At 46.8% G+C, this 19,081-nt stretch overlaps 2 protein-coding genes across 2 annotated transcripts in view; both read left to right on the top strand.

Annotated features, from left to right (window-relative positions):
* The window catches only part of LOC135831092 (collagen alpha-1(I) chain-like), a 56,044-nt gene that overhangs the window by 22,528 nt on the left and 14,435 nt on the right, over positions 1-19,081 (top strand). The gene's annotated exons all lie outside the window — the stretch shown is intronic.
* On the top strand, positions 6,272-17,966 carry LOC135806738 (collagen alpha-1(I) chain-like). The gene is made up of 18 exons (XM_065320962.1): positions 6,272-6,624; positions 6,759-6,860; positions 10,027-10,127; positions 11,917-12,084; positions 12,592-12,666; positions 13,063-13,116; positions 14,007-14,060; positions 14,338-14,391; positions 14,589-14,642; positions 15,044-15,097; positions 15,295-15,393; positions 15,657-15,755; positions 16,004-16,048; positions 16,454-16,507; positions 16,831-16,929; positions 17,292-17,336; positions 17,683-17,736; positions 17,898-17,966. Exons 2-18 carry the CDS (start codon positions 6,800-6,802, stop codon positions 17,964-17,966), a joined length of 1,239 nt encoding a protein of 412 aa, XP_065177034.1. The 5' UTR covers positions 6,272-6,624; positions 6,759-6,799.

Below are 19,081 nucleotides of genomic sequence, written 5' to 3'. Positions count from 1 at the left end.
TGGTGGATGAGGTAAGTTTACTACTCAATTGACATGATATGATACGATACTTTCTGATTCCTTTTTTCATCATTGGCAGAAACCTGATACACCACTCATGTGTTTTTCTATATACTTGAATAATATGTGATGTGAGTATATGACCGACTGCACCGAATGGTACCTCTGGGTTTTGAATATACTTGCACTTATCTAAATAGAGGGAGCGACTTCGGCAATAGTACAGTAATTGAGTGTTGCTCCTTTCGTTTGAGCTCGCACCATTCCTGCTGCAGAGCTCTCGCGTAGGGAGTAACAAACAATTCTCGTACTCGACTTATACCATTATTTGATTAGTAAATAGGCATGCTCCTCATAACCGTCAACTGCTTGGCGTTTTTTCCTCCAGAACATGATGACCGTCTCTATCAGCGGACGCCCAGAGATGTTCCCACTCATGAACTTGTACTTGAGGCATGTGTGTCCTCAGCTGACCGACAATGCAAAGGTAGAGTGCACTTTGCCGTGCTATGGGCAGTAAGTCTTCATCTGTCTCCCTGGGCACACCGTCTCAAACCTCCCGGAGCATCGGATGCGGTCAAATTCGATCTCCAGTTCTTGCAACAACTCACCCGTTCTAGTGACTACCAATGGATGACACTATAGGACGGAGCTCATGTCAGATCTGGATCCTGGAACTCTGCTGAGGTTTTGTTGCTGCTTCCTTGCTACAAGCCAACAATAACTCCACACCTTACAAACTATATACACACACATACACGCACACAGGTAATCAGATAGAGGCTTTATTTCAACACAAAGCCACCCACTACACCAGTATCTGCTCCTAAAACATCACTCACTCACCAACACCCCCCCTTCTCCCTCTCTACGCATACATTCATAATCACTCACGCACTCCTACACGTTACTATCACACACTCTCACCCACCCACACGCGCACACACACACACGTCATTAGGCTCGTGCTCTGCTGACTGCTTTGCTGGATTCCGCCACTGGATGCCTATTCTCTTGTACAGTTGTTGACTGATTCTCTCCGCCACATTCAATGTCCAAGGTCACACATGCTCGCCCGCTAGCATGGGCAATTAACTATTCTGCACGTGCGCAGTCTGTGGCACAGCGTGGAGTGCAGGCTCCTTTTAAGGTTCTTCTATTGCTTCTCGTGTTGTATTATCTGCTTGTCTATACTCTGACTTGCCCTAACGGACCCACACCTTTCCGTAATCAATCGGTTTGATTTTTGATCAGTTGCTGTTCGTCTCTCAACCAGGCCGACGACTAAACCATCCTAGCTATTTCGTGCTCCTTCTTGTAAGAATGAAAGAAGCCACTGTTGTGGCTGTAAACTTGGACAAAGTCTGTACGAATGTCTGCCCATGCATAGCCGTGTACTTTGAAGTACGTGTGTTTGTGTTGGTGGTGCGTTTGGGAGGGGCAGTATCGTCGGCTGCCCTGACTGCTCCAAGGTAGAATGGTATTACAAATATTTTGCTGCTTTTAGGGTTGTATGTTTCAGTGAACTAAGCTAATAATGATACTCGTTGAGAAGGGTAACCGACAGCAGTCGCAGAACCATACCACGGGATAAGAAGAAAAAAGGAAATTGAGGGAAGGGTTTTACCGTATTCGAACCAGTCGGGAAACCTAACACAACTTCCTGATCTGAACCATGAAGCCGCCCTAGACATCGGGGCTTCTATAACGATAGAATGGACACGGTGTTGAGTTAGTGTTGGATCCCCAAGGCGAATATGAGGCGGGTGTCAATTTATGATCCTCCTACCGTGTTTCCACCCTGATCCCACCTACCGGTATTCTCATGATCCTCCTACCGTGTTTCCACCCTGATCCCACCTACCGGTATTCTGAGGATTGGGGAAAGGTGGTTACTACTCAGTACTTAGGAAAAGGGTGGTATGGAAGGATATGTCATCATAATAATAATATCATAATTATTACGAAGTAGTGGTTGCGACTTCGGCGATAATTTGTAAGAAAGGGTTTGCGCGAGCTCCGGTGTGGGGAGCAAACCCTTTCTTATCATAATAATAATTATTATTATTATTATTATTATGTCGGATTGGTGACTCTATAGTCCTTGGCGTTCAACCTCATTAATTAATAATGCTAGGATGTTCCTCTGCTTAAGCCAAGGGGTTTCCCGGATGCACCGGTTCCTCCTGATTAGTTCCACGGTCCCAAGTGGTAGATCTACTTGTGCATTATGTATTCTTATGTATTCCTGGCCGCATGTGGCATGCCAGTTTGTAAATTGTTTGTGATTTTTTCTCTTCTCAGGCAGTTCACTTCCCCGACTGATCCTTTTAGTTTATCTTTACTCTGTGTCGACCTCAAACTGTAGTTCTGTGCACATAACAGTCAGTGTAGAATACTAAATCAGTAAATGCATGTCTCTTGTCTGTGTAACTAAGGATAGTACAAGGCAAGAAAGAGTAATAATAATATTATTATACTACCAAGGCAAGGGGTCATGTACTCTTGACAGTGCTACTGCTAGTACCAGTACTGCACGTCTACACTACTGCAGTAGTGGTACTGGTAGGTAGGTATGTTGAGTCGAAGTCGCCAGCATGTTACCATGGTTGCAAGGCAAGGACGCACAGTGCTCCTGACTACAACAAAATTATTATTGTCCATAACTTAAGCATAACCCGGTAACCATGGTAACATGTTGTCGACTTCGAAAGGCTGCAATGCAAATGCATCGTCACCAGCTTACATGCAATACATAACATTGTACATTTATGGCGCATATATGCGCGAGGTTGTGGCCGTAGTGTAAGGCCAAACCGGCGCCAGGCCAGGGGAACAAGTTTTGCGCGCCAAAAACATACAATGTCATGTAGATTCGACTAGGACCCATTCTATTTCTAGGGTCTAATGCGTAATGACTAATGTGGAACCGGGGTTACACGAGGAGTGAAGGCGGAGAATGTAACAGTCTTGCCTTTTCTTTCGCTGAGAATTTATGAAAAACTGGAGCGATTTGAGGCCAAACACACTGACTGTCACATGCGCGCGAAGCCCAAGCTCCGAAGCGTAGTCATGGTAATCATATAAATGGCGCCAGCCGGAATAGCTGCCCAAGAATTCAAGACAAGATGAATGGAAAGAGCATAAATTTACCGTTCAGACTTTTTGGCGCGTAGTCATGGTAGCCAAGCGAACCTGCTCGTGTGCAAAGTAGGGTCTCGGAATAAGCATCGAAAACTGCATTGTATTACTCAATTAATATTTACTGTCTTGATGGCCTCCAGTCCAACTCCAAGGGAAGGGTGGGTCATGATCTTGAGACCTACATCTTGCATGCTGCTGAAGAATAAAATAATTGAACACCATACTCCCTGGACGTTGGGAATAGGTAACTGGTTCCTTGATCGATACAAGTACTTCAAAAGTAAATTCCTCAGCATATTCCTAAAACTATGGCCCATATGGGTCACTGAGCTGCGGGTTGTCGTGACTGAGATTTACATCTACATGTACATAATAAAGCCCCACACACAATAAAGCAATATTTCCCGCAGACTTTGGTAGCAATATTTCCCGCAGACTTTGGTACTTTTTCTGGTAAGTAATAGTTTCCGATGATGCATGTTTGGCATGTGGATAAAGAAATCGAGAGCAGAATTCAAGGAAGTGCCTGCCATACGGCTTCTATGGCTCTGGCCATTTCACGCGGCTTTTCGAGCCCGAGAATCTGCCAATATTCCGAGCTTTATCCGCCAAGGGCTATCCATCTCTCCCGACCAGGAACGAAACCGTCCCTGCTCAGCACGGACTTTGGGGAACGCACATGTATGCTGACCGACAATGCATGTACAGCGGTGCACTTGTTGGTGTGACAGCATCTCTTCCTGTCTCTTTCAAAGCAAAATTCCACTGCTCAACCAGAACCCAGGCTGCGCAGCTTGCACTGTGCACACGGATAGACATCAGTGCACACGGATAAAGGACCTCAGTGGTGAACGACGTATTTTAGTGCAACTATTACTAATAAGTCTTATTACTGAAGTACGTGTTTCTACAATGATGATGTGCTGGTGGAGGCTTGCGTAGTTCAAGTCCGTTTGATGTTTGTTGTTTTTACTGGACAGGAAACTCAGAGTTATGGACAGACTTTGGTTTTGGGGCCATTGTGTAGTGCAAGTAATACTTATTGTATTTCATCCATCACCGTTCTATGCGCATGCATCAGCGAGGGGTACGTCATAGTACGAATATTATGTACAATGTGGACCCACCACAGCATGGATCTATTACAGCTGGTGTATCCACTACAGCGTGATACATGAACATGACCATAATACCGGTATTAAATGGCGGAGGAATACGAAACGTCTCACCTGTCATTGCGTGATTAGACATGAAGTTAGTTTGGCATTGCGAATATAGACAGTTTCAACGGAAACTGGGTTCGGGAGTCATGCGTAGCTCGTTTCGAAAAAATGGAATTCTTTGTCTTTTATCACATCAAAGGTCGGACAAGAAGTGCTAAATATTTCCCTATCATGCGAGATATCTCCCGATTTTTGTAATGTTTTTGAAACATCTCCATCTCTCCCGACCAGGAACGAAAACGTCCCTGCTCAGCACGGACTTTGGGGAACGCACATGTATGCTGACCGACAATGCATGTACAGCGGTGCACTTGTTGGTGTGACAGCATTTCTTCCTGTCTCTTTCAAAGCAAAATTCCACTGCTCAACCAGAGCCCAGGCTGCGCATTGTGCACGACTAATTTTTGGTGTGTTTTTGTTATTGCAAGGAATTCCCCGCGTTGAACTCGAAGTGTAACACTAACAGCACTCGGTACTCAGCATTACATGTACGATGAGTCCTAACGCCCATGTAACAATAATCATGATAATGTTTGGCGAAGCATCATCCACTAGCCACTGCATGCATGCACCGGATGAAGTGTGAAATGTTCGCGGCATAATAATATGCGTACACCTACGCCGCTTGTGCCCATGGTGATGGTCGTCGAAGAAAGAAATGATCGACAGACGTCAAGACTACAACAACAAACGGGTGGAAACATCGCAATCCACCATTTTCCACCACAGGAATCAGTACTATTAGTATTACTAGATCTGCAGGCTTCTGTTGTAAGCTAATTTGTGGGATATCGGAGTATTACTATTAGTATCCTCAAGAAGATGACTGTCTTCTCCCCAACAAGCAGTAAAGGTAGGTCTCACTCAGGATGTCCTAGGATACGTGTGTTCCAGGAGCCCCCTGTGGACAGGAACAAGGTGAACGTAAATGCAAAAGACTGTCTGGAGCTCCACATTTCGTCACAAATCAGTTGTTGTCTCTCTCACTCTCTCTGGTTTGTTGTTACAGTACGTGCAAGCACAAAACGTCGATAATGCTGTGTAGAGTCCTTCGGCGAATCCTTCTCGCCAATCTCGGTATTCGTAGCCGCTAGAATCCGAAAACCTTACTCAGCTTGATAGTCGCGCATCGCATCAAAGAATAGATGGATGAATTGATAGAGCGAACTGCTACTTGATTGCTACCTGCGCGCACTCTGCAAAGGACTTACATGCACATTATGAGTGCGCCGCACGAAATCTGCGTTCACATCACCATGATCACCATGATCACTAGCTGCGCTCCGTCGGATCACGTGCGCTCGCGAAGTCTGTGCGGGCTTCTATATTGTGGTTGGCGGCGGTGAGCTGACGGCAGATTTGGTTGTTAGCTCCACGACAGCACCTGTCCTAGGATGGACTTCAGAATGTCCACCTGTCAACACATCTCGTCGATGCAAGCCCCCTTTACCTAGTCCTTCGCATGTAGCTTCGCGACGGCCTGCGACGATTTGACTACACGGGAGGGAAAGTGACAGCTGGTCACGAGTCGATTGCAAATGTCAGGGTGCCCGAGAGCGCGGCGAGGTTCTTAGGATTGTTTTGACGCGGCGTTTGGCTACATGTGCGCGCGGTGGGCAAATGCTGTTCGGACATCACTACTATTCACTGTAGACAGGTGCGCCGTGCACGTGTGAAGATACCAGCATGCTGATCTGGGTGCGTGGTTACAGGACCGATGTGTCCAATGGACGGCTAATTGACAGCCGAGAAGTGATGTCGGCTGATCGGTGATCCGGAGTCGTGGCTCTGGCAGTGCGGATTATGCATCCTGTGTTTCGGTGTGCCTCCACTGCCAGTATTCGTAAGTCTTGGCAAACGCAGGAAATTCTAACTGGTCAGTCGCGCATAACTGGATTAGCCACGCATATGGTCAGCAAAGTCTGCAGTAAAGTCCAGCTACTAGCTAGTCCTAGTCCACGGACACCACAGAGCTGAGCCCATCTGTAGCTGATCTAGACTTGGGTGTAAACCTGATATGGTCGGAGTTGCACATGCACTGACTCAGTGACTGACTGAAGCAAGCAGCTCAGATACGGACCAAAGTGCTGAAGCAGTGTAGGTCATAGTGCAAGTAGGGCAGTATTCAGCACCCGTTCCATTGGTGTCCTTTACTGTGGAGTTCTGTCTGCTCTTCGAAACGGACTGGTGTGCTGTACTCTGGACTAGGCAGCAAGCAGCCAGGTGCTGAGAGAAAGAGATCTTGAGGACTAGGCTGGTGGGTTAGCTTGCCCTTCTGCTGCTGTTGACCTATTGCCTGGAGTGAAGGCTGACTGGAGCTGTGCTGCTGTGTGTGCTTGCATGTGTGGCTGTGTGTGTGTGTGTGGACTTGTGTGCCGTACATTGGTTCAGCTCAGTGCGGCTGAACAACGACGCCAGCCACTCAGTCAGTCATGAGACTAGCAATACTCCTAGGGGCTGCTGCCCTATTCACCTTGGCTGCAGCACAAGAAGGTCAGTGTTGGAGGCATGGGCGCTAATTACACTCTGCTCATCATCAATAATAGTCTCCGTAATCATTGGCAGTTTTGCCGGAATTAGAGTAAATTGACAATGAAAAAATAAAAACACAAGAACATCTTTCACACAGCTTCAGTACCACTTAGAGGGATGGGAACTAATTGTCAACTATGTTTCATGATGGTAACACTGCTATTGTTGCTGAAGGAAGGCTTCTTCATTACACAAGGGCATGCTGTCAGACCTGGTTCCAATGGGAAGTAGATTTGCAAAGCCAGTGTGTATACTTCTGCAGTGCCATCAGCACCACATACATCAGTGTGCTCGACCTATGGAATCGTGAAATACAGGGAGAGGGGCAGCTGCTTCCTTTACTTGTATGTGAAAATGAACTAAAACTAAAACCGGCATATCACCAAACACAATCTCTTTGTCATTGGCACCACATGGGGCTTTCTTAATTGACTTCTGGGAACGCCATGCATGCAGTTTTGCATCCATGTGCAACTAAGTACGTTCTTAGCTATCAAAATAATTACAAGTGTAGCTTACTATGCACACATAGTTCCTACCCAAGTCTTTTAAAAGCCTACTTCTGCATGGTAACAAGTCATGCCGTCAGCAGCCATAGCTCTGTTTGTTTCAACAGTATTTAAAGGCTGCGCGGGGCGTCTATTCATTTCAACCAATCACACAGCTTGTCTGCCCACAGTAATTCGTCATGGATACAAGTTTCCTTTTCACTCACACCCATTATACGTGCACACACACATACACACAAACACTCTCTTTGGGTTGCATTATGCTTTTCTAAAAGGGATCCGGTTTCTTAAAAGGATGCTAGCTGTTTCCATCAACATCAATGTGGCTAATTAAGGATCCTCTGATCATGCTACAATTTGTGCATTGAGTTGAACAATCGTAGTTTCAGGAGGCTGCAAGGCGCCATTCGTCAGATATTCCCGATTTAACTTGTGTGCGCAATGCGCTGTATACCAGTGGTGATTCCACTACGACAACCCAGAGATCCCCCCCCCCCCTCCCCCCACACACACATAATATGTAATGCAACATGGCTGATGTTGGCTTGTAGCTTAATTGGCTTTTGAAACAAAGTATCACAGTGCTCCAAGACCTACAGCAATACACCGTTCCCCAAATCATGAACGTCCTAACAGTTACCCACCCATGTTGCACTCAACTTACATGTGCACCTCTAGCCAGCCCTCAGTGATATCATTGGTGACATCATCACTCGAAGTTGGCGCACAGCACATGATTTGATTGTTCTAAAGATTACTATCTTCATCACACGAATGACCCATTGTTGATGGCAGTCTCAGCCTTCACAGATATCCACATAGTCGCACTTAAAAAAAAAAAAAAAAAAAAAAATTCACGGTTCGCGTGAGACTCGGCCAAAGGCCCAGTTTTCCGCATCCGCAGGAACGCCACCACCCTCTTGGATCAAGGCGCAGATGCAGCTCCTAAACAGTGGGAGGTGAGTAGATCAGACCCACCACAAAGTGGTCAAAGACCGAAATCCCATTCACTGCATCCATGTTTCCCTCGTGCCAGGCCACGAGTTCCCAATTAACTGTGGGTCGCAGCACGGCTGGAAAAAATCCTTCCGCTTCCAAGCAGGACTTGAACCTGGTACCCTCTGTTTCTCAATCATGGTCTTAGACCATCCCACTATGCCTGCACACTTAAAGCCATCAAAATTCGAGCCATGGGACCCAAGTTCAAAAAAATGCTGGGTGGGGCCTTCTCCACCTTCCTGTTCCTAAGCGCTGATTCCCCCCACCTCTGTGTCGTGCTAGACTTGTCCTGGGAAGAGAAACACACACTCTCTCTACCACTGCTGCTTAGGTACTGAACCGTTATCCCTGACTTCTTGGTACCCGTAACCGTACGAAATGCTCTAAGTACATCATTGCTGCTGCCTCTTGCTATCATTCTAGCACTGAATAAACTTGCTCTGTCACATTTTACCTCCCAGTAGTGTCGTAGACTTAAACATTTCCTAATTTTTTTTCAGACAGTGCCAGCATTCTGTCCTGCCCTGCTATTTTCTTGCTGTTCAAGTCATCGTTTTGTTGCTGTGAACCCCATTTGGTCCAAGCTGACCATTATGAACGGCTTTTCCTTTCTCATGTCCACTTCCTTCCTGAGCGAACAGCTGTGCTGGCAGAAATACTGACCGGAAGAAGGTCTTATGTGAAAAGCTTCCATTGCCAGTATCGGCCACCAGTGTGGCTGGCAACCATACAGTGAAGCATCATTCAAGATTTTAGTAAAAGAAATATTGGATGAATAATACAGTAACACCTGTAACTAAAGACCACCGTGACTAGCGACCAGCCTGGTACTAAAGACCACCGTGACTAGCGACCAGCCTGGTACTAAAGACCACCGTGACTAGCGACCAGCCTGGTACTAAAGACCACCGTGACTAGCGACCAGCCTGGTACTAAAGACCACCGTGACTAGCGACCAGCCTGGTACTAAAGACCACCGTGACTAGCGACCAGCCTGGTACTAAAGACCACCGTGACTAGCGACCAGCCTGGTACTAAAGACCACCGTGACTAGCGACCAGCCTGGTACTAAAGACCACCGTGACTAGCGGCCAGCCTGGTACTAAAGACCACCGTGACTAGCGACCAGCCTGGTACTAAAGACCACCGTGACTAGCGACCAGCCTGGTACTAAAGACCACCGTGACTAGCGACCAGCCTGGTACTAAAGACCACCGTGACTAGCGACCAGCCTGGTACTAAAGACCACCGTGATTAGCGACCAGCCTGGTACTAAAGACCACCGTGACTAGCGACCAGCCTGGTACTAAGGACCACCGTGACTAGCGACCAGCCTGGTACCACAAACCACTTCGCCAGGCACTGATGGTCTCACATTCATATATGGTTGTGCGGTGCAAACCTCTAACTGAGGACCACCTGCCACTAAAGACCGCTTTCTCTGGCCCCAAGGGGTGGCCGTTAGTCACAGGTTTTAGTGTACAGTCCACTCGGACCAAGACCAATCGGCTAACCGACCTAGAGGCTGAACGTATTATGTACACGGTATTTCCCTTTAGATATGTGAGGAAATCAACTCTGGTGTTCATTTTTTAATGGTAATCTGGCTTGTGTTGCAGATGGACCAGTGGGAGACCCAGGTCCACCTGGACCAGATGGACCCCCAGGACTACAAGGTCCCCAGGGTATGGTGGGAGATAATGGCATCAAGGGAGAGAAGGTAAGAATAACAAATTTAAGAAGTACTTCCTCCGTTAACAAGAACTTCGCGATGGATTTTGATGGATATGAAAACGCTTAGGTCAGGAACAGGTCAGGAATAGGTTGTATCGACTGCAAATCACTGGTCGAAGGTAGTTCAGCCTATAAAGAGCGTCTTTACGAGAGAAACTGTAGGCGGAATGAGCAAGGAGTTCAGTTTGCGGCGCTTTCACTCGACTCCTTTTTGATCCTGCGTCACTGTCGTCACCTGCGAGTCGTCAGCTCTCTCGAGTCGTTGTTCAGCTCGTTTCAGCCTTGCCTAGACTTCTATGATAACACTCCGCTGAAGATTATGTCGCCGTCGTTCAAGTAACTTGGCTTTCAAGCTGCGTGATCCGCTGCGGTGGCGATTGCTTGTTTCAACCAGGGAGTCGTTTTAATATTTTACGACTCCCTGGTTTCGTCTCCGCTCTCCAGAATTCCGCGAAACAAGGAGTAAAGGCACAGCCAAATTGATCCCATATTCTCTCATGGATACACATGCCAGCACTGAACAGCAGCGGCTAGCAAGTCCAGTTGATTTTCCTTAGCCATGAGACTCGCCTTGGACAGCGGACTTCTGAAAGAATGCATGGTCATCAGCATTCGAATCTGGGCTTTGCGCAGGTTGAACAATAACTTTAATTCAGAATTATTTCTTTGCGTCATGCGATCGGAGCAGCTACTTTTTTCACTATCCCATTGTGTGGGCTTGCTCCTTCGTTCCATCGCTCTCTATCAAACTCAGTGCTAGAGTAGTAGAGATGCCAAGCACCGCATTATCCCCTCGGAGAAGTGATATTTCAGTTTCGCTCGCCATGACTGTCATCACTTATATTGCCACAGCGCAACCATCGATCTCGCTCGGCTACTTGTGAAAGCTTGCTCTCCTTGCATCGTACCTCTTTCATGGCATGCTAGGGAAGGCCGAGAAAGTGATCGCGACTCATTTCACGGCAGTTTGTGCGCAAAACATTCCCTCAAAAATCCATCACGAAGTTTTTGCTAACGGAGGAAGTAGTTTCTGCAAACATGCTTGTCTACATTGTTTCAGGGTTTATAAACCGAAATGTTTACAACAAGTTGGGAAAGCTATCAGGAGTATAAGGGATGCAGACATCGCCACTTACAGCAATACAAGATGTAGTTTATAGCACTATTTAACCAGGACTGCAAATTCCGTATACCATCACTGATGAGTGGAACACGAAAATTTAAATTCTGGATTTGATTTGCACGAAATAGAGATTGCGACTTCGGCGATGATTTTGTACTTAAAAGTACATTGTAGATCTTGTGAGAGCAGTGGAGTGGAAATTGCACGGTTACTTGATGCTGGTTTGTTTGCTCAGCCATAACGTTAAATCTTCTGGATGTCTCCAGGACAGTAGTCACAATTCCATTTACAACTACTTTTATTGCAATTTTCCTGAACCCCCGCCCCACCTATTTTAAACTTCGCCAACTGAACTAATCATCTCGCCAGGTAGGGTTCCTAAAAGGAGGGAGTAACGTCCTCACACTGGTCTAACCTCTAAGCATTTTATGTGGAAACTTCTTGTACCAGTGCAGTGTGGGTTTTTTCAGTTAAAATGTGTTGGTTTGGGCACTTGTTGAAGGTGCCAAATGATTTTCAGGTGGCATTTTTGTGATTTACCCCCCCCCCTCCCCCTGATTGCCCCATGCCAAAATTCATTATTGCTGAATTCTGCCAATGCTGGAGTTAACATGCAGTGAATTTGACATTCATCTGTGTTCTTTTTTTTTAGGGTCAACCAGGCCAGGATGGTCTAGATTCAAGCGACCCTGGAAACTCCGGTCCAGTCGGTCCCCAGGGTCCCAAGGGTCAACGGGGTGCAGCAGGATTGCCCGGTGGAGCACAAATTGTCCGCTGCGAAAGTGCGGGTAACTGCCCACCTCCCCCGTCCATCTCATCGGTGAGTCATTGCTGCCATTGCCGCTGCCGCACAGTTGTTTCAAGGATCCTGCTAGGATCTGCTTCTTGTCGTCGTTTTTGCCTTGCCTTGCTGTTACCCTCTTTTGTTGTGAAGCTCCCCATGTCAGTGTTGTTCGACATGCGCTTTGAGATCGTGTTGAATTAATAAAAGAGACTATAATATATCTTTCTCCATTGTCTGTCGAACTGTCTGGAGATTGCAATGGGCATGCAACTCTAGGCAGTAACCCAATCCTATCAGTGCTTTTGACTTCCCTGTATTTTGGATTTCCTCCAGTGCATGTTCATATGCACATGTAGAGGCGGACTGCGTTTTGATTGTGCTTGCGGCATCGTCGGCATTGCTATTTCCGGAAACTATCCTCGGTGTGTGGCTACATTTCAAAATACTAAAGATAGAATCACAGCTTGAAATGCACAATGCTGAGCATGTTACCTACCGTCTTAGTATAGCCGCTGTACATGACTTGTGCTATTGTGCTTACAGAAAGGCCCACCTGGCCCTATGGGACCTCAAGGAAACAGAGGACGCCACGGAAAGAGAGGTCGTGATGGCTCACAGGTGAGTGCATGTGGCTATGTTTTTGTTTTGTTTTTTTTAAATATTTTTTACAAGGCATCCACAAACCATCCATGGTGCACACGCCAGCAAGGGATAGCAAGGGAGGCACAGGACGATGGCAGCTGATGCAGTGGAGGCGGCTTAGAAGCAGCTAAACCGACCAAGGGTCTCCGCATCAACACCACTCATGCGAGCCATGTAGAACTAATTGTAACTGGCTACCAGTTTTACACATATTTCAAACCTGCCATCTTTCCTATAGTGTTTTAAGCTCCGGGGTGCTCACGGGTGCCATCAAGCCTGGAGTGAGACATGAGATATCTCCTACATTCCGGAATATCTTATCACATGCAGGCTAATTGGATTCTTCTATTTTCTTCTTTCCGTTACTTGTAGGGATCAGCTGGCAGTCAAGGAGCACAGGGTGTAACTGGACCTCCAGGACAAATGGTACGTTCGATTTCAATGTAACGTTGGGCAATTTTGCCGAAATGTCGTAAAAATGAATTGATTTAAAAAGAGTTCGATATTATTGTTCCAGAGTGAATGGCAAAGAGTGAGTCTTCTCAAGAATCTTCTTCCTACGTTACGAGTCTTTCTATAAATTCAGGTGTGAGCGTGACACGGGTCTTATCAGCATCACCATAGCCGTTTGTTATAGACTATTTCACATCCCCTCTCCAGGTACACTACCAGTGCTGCCAAACCGTCTGATTTTTCGGACAGTGTCCGATTTTTGAAGGCTCTTCCGAAAACCGGTCCGAAAAGGGAAACGTCCGAAGAGCAGCCAAAATGTTGGAGATCATTACTTTCCTATGCAGAAGTCCTGTACTTTCACTTTTCAGCGCAACTGAAGGCACACATCACTGTACATTTGCTTCTAAAAAGGCTAGCGCTTGGCTGTGGAAGTGCAAAGTAACATGCCTGGATCAGGCTGGATGGCATGTACACTGACAGTCTGTACAGAGTCAGTGTGCGACCACGCTCATCATTACAAAATTCCTGACAACTCTAGGGGTACCATGGCAACGAAGCAAATTTTCATGGTGTTTTAGGCGATATTTTGAATTCTCTGTAAACTATTTGCCGAGGAGAAAGGTTCGCACCACGTGGCCAGCCTTGGCGATGAAGGGTGTCCGATTTTGGGCGAAAATTATTTGGCAGCACTGCACTACCGTGGGTACAAGTTGTACATTTACTTTGCCGTAGGAGTGTGTACATTGCTGGCTTTACGCCTTTAGATTGCTCTGCTCCAGAGGAGGCGGCTAACTGGATAACGTGATGCACATAAGATCACTGACCGATGCGGTATTCTAATGTTCTCTCGTTACACTCTTTAGGGTTCCCCTGGCGCTGCTGGAGCGCCTGGAGAGACCGGATCCGCTGGACTGAATGTAAGTCGCTTGCCATGTATAACATCTGACTATATTCCGAAAAGTTCTTCGTGAGTGGTGTTCTGAAGCGGTGAGAATTATTGATGCTCTGAGGTTGCTACGACGGTGTTCTGAGGTTAATCTCAGGGTGTTGTGAGGTTGCTCTAAGGGTGCTCTAAGGGTGCTCTGAGGGTGTTCTGAGGTTGCTCTGCGGGTTCTTCTATCTCAAGTATCTCTTTAGACATCTGTTGTCTCTGTTGACCCATTTATGTCGTCTATTGTGTTGGTTATCTTGTAGGGCATGGATGGTCCCCCAGGACCCGATGGCGATGCTGGACTCACTGGACTTCAGGTAAACTATGGAAGAGGATGTGTGTTGTGCAATCATGATAATATTATTACTGATGTTGAAAAGATAACTGTCGACCCAATGCAAATGGCATAGAATTTGTTTGGCATCATCTGGCAATGCTGCATGTGTTTTATTTACATTTTCATCGGCGAACTCTGAACTTTGTTTCACTCTGCCCTGCTGTGTTCTGTTCTCAGGGTATCCAAGGACCTATGGGCCTTGCTGGAAAGGCAGGTCCCCAGGGTTTCAAGGTGAGGCTTTCAAAATTCGCGTTTCTGTTCATCGCTTGCATAGATGGAACCTGGATCCAGTGTATTCTCACTTGCTCCTCCCTAACACACACAGATAGAGAGAGATGGTGATACAGACAGACAGACAGATAGATAGAGAATGTGTGTGTGTGTGAGAGAGAGAGAGAGAGAGAGAGAGAGAGCGATAGAAAGAGGGAGATATAACGAGAAAGAGCGAGAGAGAGAGAGAGAGAGAGAGAGAGAGAGAGAGAGACAGACAGAGAGAAAATAAAGAGATAGATAGATAGAGAGAGAGAGAATCAACATTTTTCGAGTGTCTGTATGCACCCTAAGATTGATTGTGTTACTGAGCAATGCAACCATATTAATTCCTGTGCGTTTTTCTGTTTCTAATCACAAAGGGTGATGCCGGCTATTCAGGATACCCAGGAAGAAATGGTGAAGATGGACAGAAGGTGAGCTTTGTTCATCCTTAGCTGGCCCAGCAGTTATTATAATAATGTATTCAGTTTATATCTTAGCTGTGACATGAGCAGTTGCCTCGGCTATTTGCATGCTGGACCTGTGTCATATGCTTGAAAATTGATGTGCCTGGATAAAAGAAATCTACAACCTCTCATGTGTGTGTTATCTGCTTTTCCACCCTTCTTAGGGATCCCGTGGACCGAGTGGAAATTCTGGCGCTGACGGCGTTCCCGGCAAAAATGGTGAAGCTGGCCCCCGTGGTCCCGACGGACCCCCCGGCAGACCCGTGAGTTTTCCCTGCCGCGCTTTAGCTTAACCAAACACGGTGTTCTGGTCAATCACTCCATGTTACTAGTGATATATGATTATTCATTATGGGACATATTCATCGGGAGGATCTTTATGTGAGCCTTTAAATGCATATTTATATTGACGGTATTTAGAACAATTAGGTTTTTTTCGCATACCCAGCTAGGACAAATGCATAGGTTGTGGCAATATCTAACTGTTATGATTCCTTGCTTTTCGTTCTTTCCATTGTCCATGTAGGGTACCCCTGGAAAGGCAGGTCAAGATGGCGCACCCGGTGCACAGGGTCCAGTAGGACCAGCCGGCACAGCAGGTCTCCGTGGACCAGACGGACCAAAGGTACGATAGAACTGGGAGCAGTGTTGCGCGCGCGCGTGTGTGTCATTTCTCAACCGTGAAGCGCTGTGCAGAACAGCTCAGAACTGCGATGCATGTGTCACTGACAAGGCGATGAATGATGAGTTTCATAATGCATTCTGTTTCTGTCGTGCATTTTACCATTCATCCTTGCTCCGATGTCCTTCTGTAGGGTGGTTTACCCAGAATTTCTTCTAATCTTAGCGCACGTATGCTGTGTTTGTCTTCAGGGAGCACAAGGCGTACGCGGTGACCCCGGTGTTGATGGACGAAACGTGAGTCATGGGATCACGCTCCTGTCAGCTTGAGTAGCTCGCCATTCCATTTTGTGAACCTCTCTCAGTTCTTCTTATGGCCATGTTAACTGCTGTGTCACTGTGTTCCGGTGCAGTATTCCTTTCTCTGCCATGCGCATGTTTTACAGGGTGTTCAGCAATAATATGCCACAATACAACAGAGTGGGAGGGAGTGGGAGTGATTATGTGTCTGTGAGAGAGAATGGGACTGCGATATACCTGGTGCACGTAATTCAAGTCCTGATAGAGAAGTTTGCCATGCAATGCTGAATCAAATTTGCTGTGCGCTTTGTTCATTCTGGAACATGGAGTCCAACCTCGAATCGTTGGGTTTTCGCCTGTCTTGTACATTGTTGTTTCGGCACTCGTGGCATTTCCTTGTAGGGACGTGATGGAGTTGCCGGTCAGGATGGACCAGTTGGAGACCGTGGTGATCCAGTAAGTGATGTTGTCATTGTGCCAGTTACTGCAGGCATGTATGTTATAATTGTTTTAAAAAAAGAGCATACAACGTGTGGTGTTCTAGTGTACACCGCTACTTGTGTACCCTGACCTGAACAGAAATATAATTAAGCACCGCTGTGCTCTAACGCTTCGTCTATCATACCATTCCTGTGCTGCATGCTGACCGACTTTGGATGAAAACCGTGCAACTCATTTTCAAATTGTTGCCTTTCATACACCCGTTCATGTGTTTTGTAGTCGTGCCAGTTTACTGATTGTGGCCCTGCTATTGGATCTTCTTTCCTTCTGTGGTCTAGGGTATCCCAGGAAGCGGAGGCCAGAAGGGAATTCAGGGTCCAGCTGGACCACCCGGCGAGAAGGGATCGCCCGGCGTGCAGGGACAGCCTGGTCGTGAGGTAAGCAGTATGCCTCTAAGGGGATGATGCTTACACACTGCAAGTCCCCTTAAACTCATACCCCCCCCTGATTAAGTTCTTCACAGGTCTGTTAAGAACACGATATGTCCCATTCTGAATTTCTCTCGCATTCTGGCACAATCTGGGGACCTCCTCCCACACACGGTACCTTGCCCATCTGAGAACGTGAGTCTGTGGGTCACTGGGAATCGTCTGGAACACATGTGTAAAGAACACATGGATTACGTGTCTCCCCAAGTCATATTCCCCAAGTCATATTCCCCAAGTCATATTCCCCAAGTCGTGCTACACCGCGCCCTTTCTCAGTGGTACCTGTCCTTTGCCATTTTTGCTTTGCACAGGGACAATCCGGACGTGATGGAGAAGTCGGAACAAAGGGAGAGCCAGTGAGTAGTTGTTTAGGTATTTTGTATTCTCCCTGCCTCCGAATTCTCTGGTGCCCTGTAAACAGCTGTCTGCCAAACTAATCAACATCAAGGAAGGTACAGCTGCTTCTAATTGTATGAGATGAACCGTTTAGCTTTGTCCCACAGGATGTATTGGGTGTGACAAATAAGGGAACGCAGTAATGACATGTGTGACCTGGATTTGTTTGGTGAGGCGATAATATAGGTGACGGTGATAATGTGGTGTATCCTTAACGTTGCAAGGTCCCATTCCTACTACCTTTATATGCTCTTTTCTCATTTCCACTTGTACTTTGTGTGGCTGTTGCTTCTAACTGCACTCTAGGGACCAGACGGAAACATCGGCCAGAAGGGAGAGCTTGGCACACGCGGAGCACGAGTAAGTTGCAGTCCTTGCTTTCCCCTAACATCCCTGTATTGATTTCTAGACTTGCTAGACTGTAGTACAGTTGAAATTGCTCTTCCTCCTTCGTTCGTCCGGGTGCGTATGACTCTGACGAGTCCTTTGATATATGATCTATTTTCTTGTGTCTCGTGCAGGGACCATCCGGCTCACAAGGAATTTCAGGCATTGCAGGAAACACTGGCGTACCTGTAAGTCATACTTGAAAGTGCATGCCATTGATTAGTATACAGATATCTGTCCTTGAACGTTTCCCGGCGGTGGAAAGTGTATGAGATTGAAACTGCAACTATTGGATGTGACGGTACTACATCAGTCCTTTACATGTCTGTACATATTACACCTTTGCAAGTTCACAACCCACAGTATTATTCCTGATGTTTGGGCTTGCAAACATCTCAGTGTGTGTCTCTTGGCGTGTGTTTGATCGTGTAGGGCAAGCGTGGACGCGTTGGCAAGACTGGATTCCGCGGTGCACGTGGTCCCCAGGGTGCTACCGGCCCCTCCGGCCATGCTGGTCCCCGTGGCCCCAAGGGCGTCCGAGTAAGTCTGAGTCACTACTCCCATGTTTCTTGTCAAGGTTGTCTTGTGTTGACTGTGGTACATCATCGCTCTCATATTTCCTGTGAAGCCGGTTGTTATCTGGTGTTGACTGTTCTAATGAACACTGGGAAGGTGCATATCGTGCCAAACACGCGTGTCGTGTGAGAAATTGATCTCCTTAGTGGGGAGAAAGGATCAGCGAGGAATTCAGTCTGTAGTGTGAGGGAAACACACATATATTAAGATACCTGATGTACCTTTTTGATCCAACCTCTGCTACTCTAGGGAGATGGCGGACCGACTGGACCTGCTGGACAATCTGGACGCAAGGGAGAAGCTGTAAGTCTAAAGTTTTTGCCAGCATTTTGTCCACTCTGTTTATGAATAGACTTACGGATCTCTTTCGATTTGTTGTTCATTTTCTGTTTCAAGAGTGTATGAATCCAACAGGTCATCTTCCTCCTTCTTCTCCTCCTCCTCCTCCTCCTCCTCCTCCTCCTCCTACTTCTCTTCTCCTTCTTCTTCTTCCTCTTACTTCACTTTCTCTGTCTGCCTGTCTGTCTGTCCATCTCTTTCCCCGTTCTCTCACTTTTTGTTTATCTCAACTCTGACGGTGGGCCTGGCTGTGTTCTCTTCTTTCTTCTTACATCTGTGCACATTATGATATTGGTTTGTTCAGGGCACTGATGGCAAACCCGGTGACAACGGCCGTGACGGAGCTGCTGTAAGTCACTGCTTCTAATGATGCTCAGCGAGTGATCTGAGAAAGGTGTATCAT

This window comes from Sycon ciliatum, chromosome 1 (genome assembly GCF_964019385.1).
Source record: "Sycon ciliatum chromosome 1, ocSycCili1.1, whole genome shotgun sequence".
In the NCBI taxonomy this organism is placed as follows: Eukaryota; Metazoa; Porifera; class Calcarea; order Leucosolenida; family Sycettidae; genus Sycon; species Sycon ciliatum.
The sequence above is the reverse complement of the archived record's forward strand: the minus strand, read 5'-3'. Positions and strand labels throughout refer to the sequence as shown.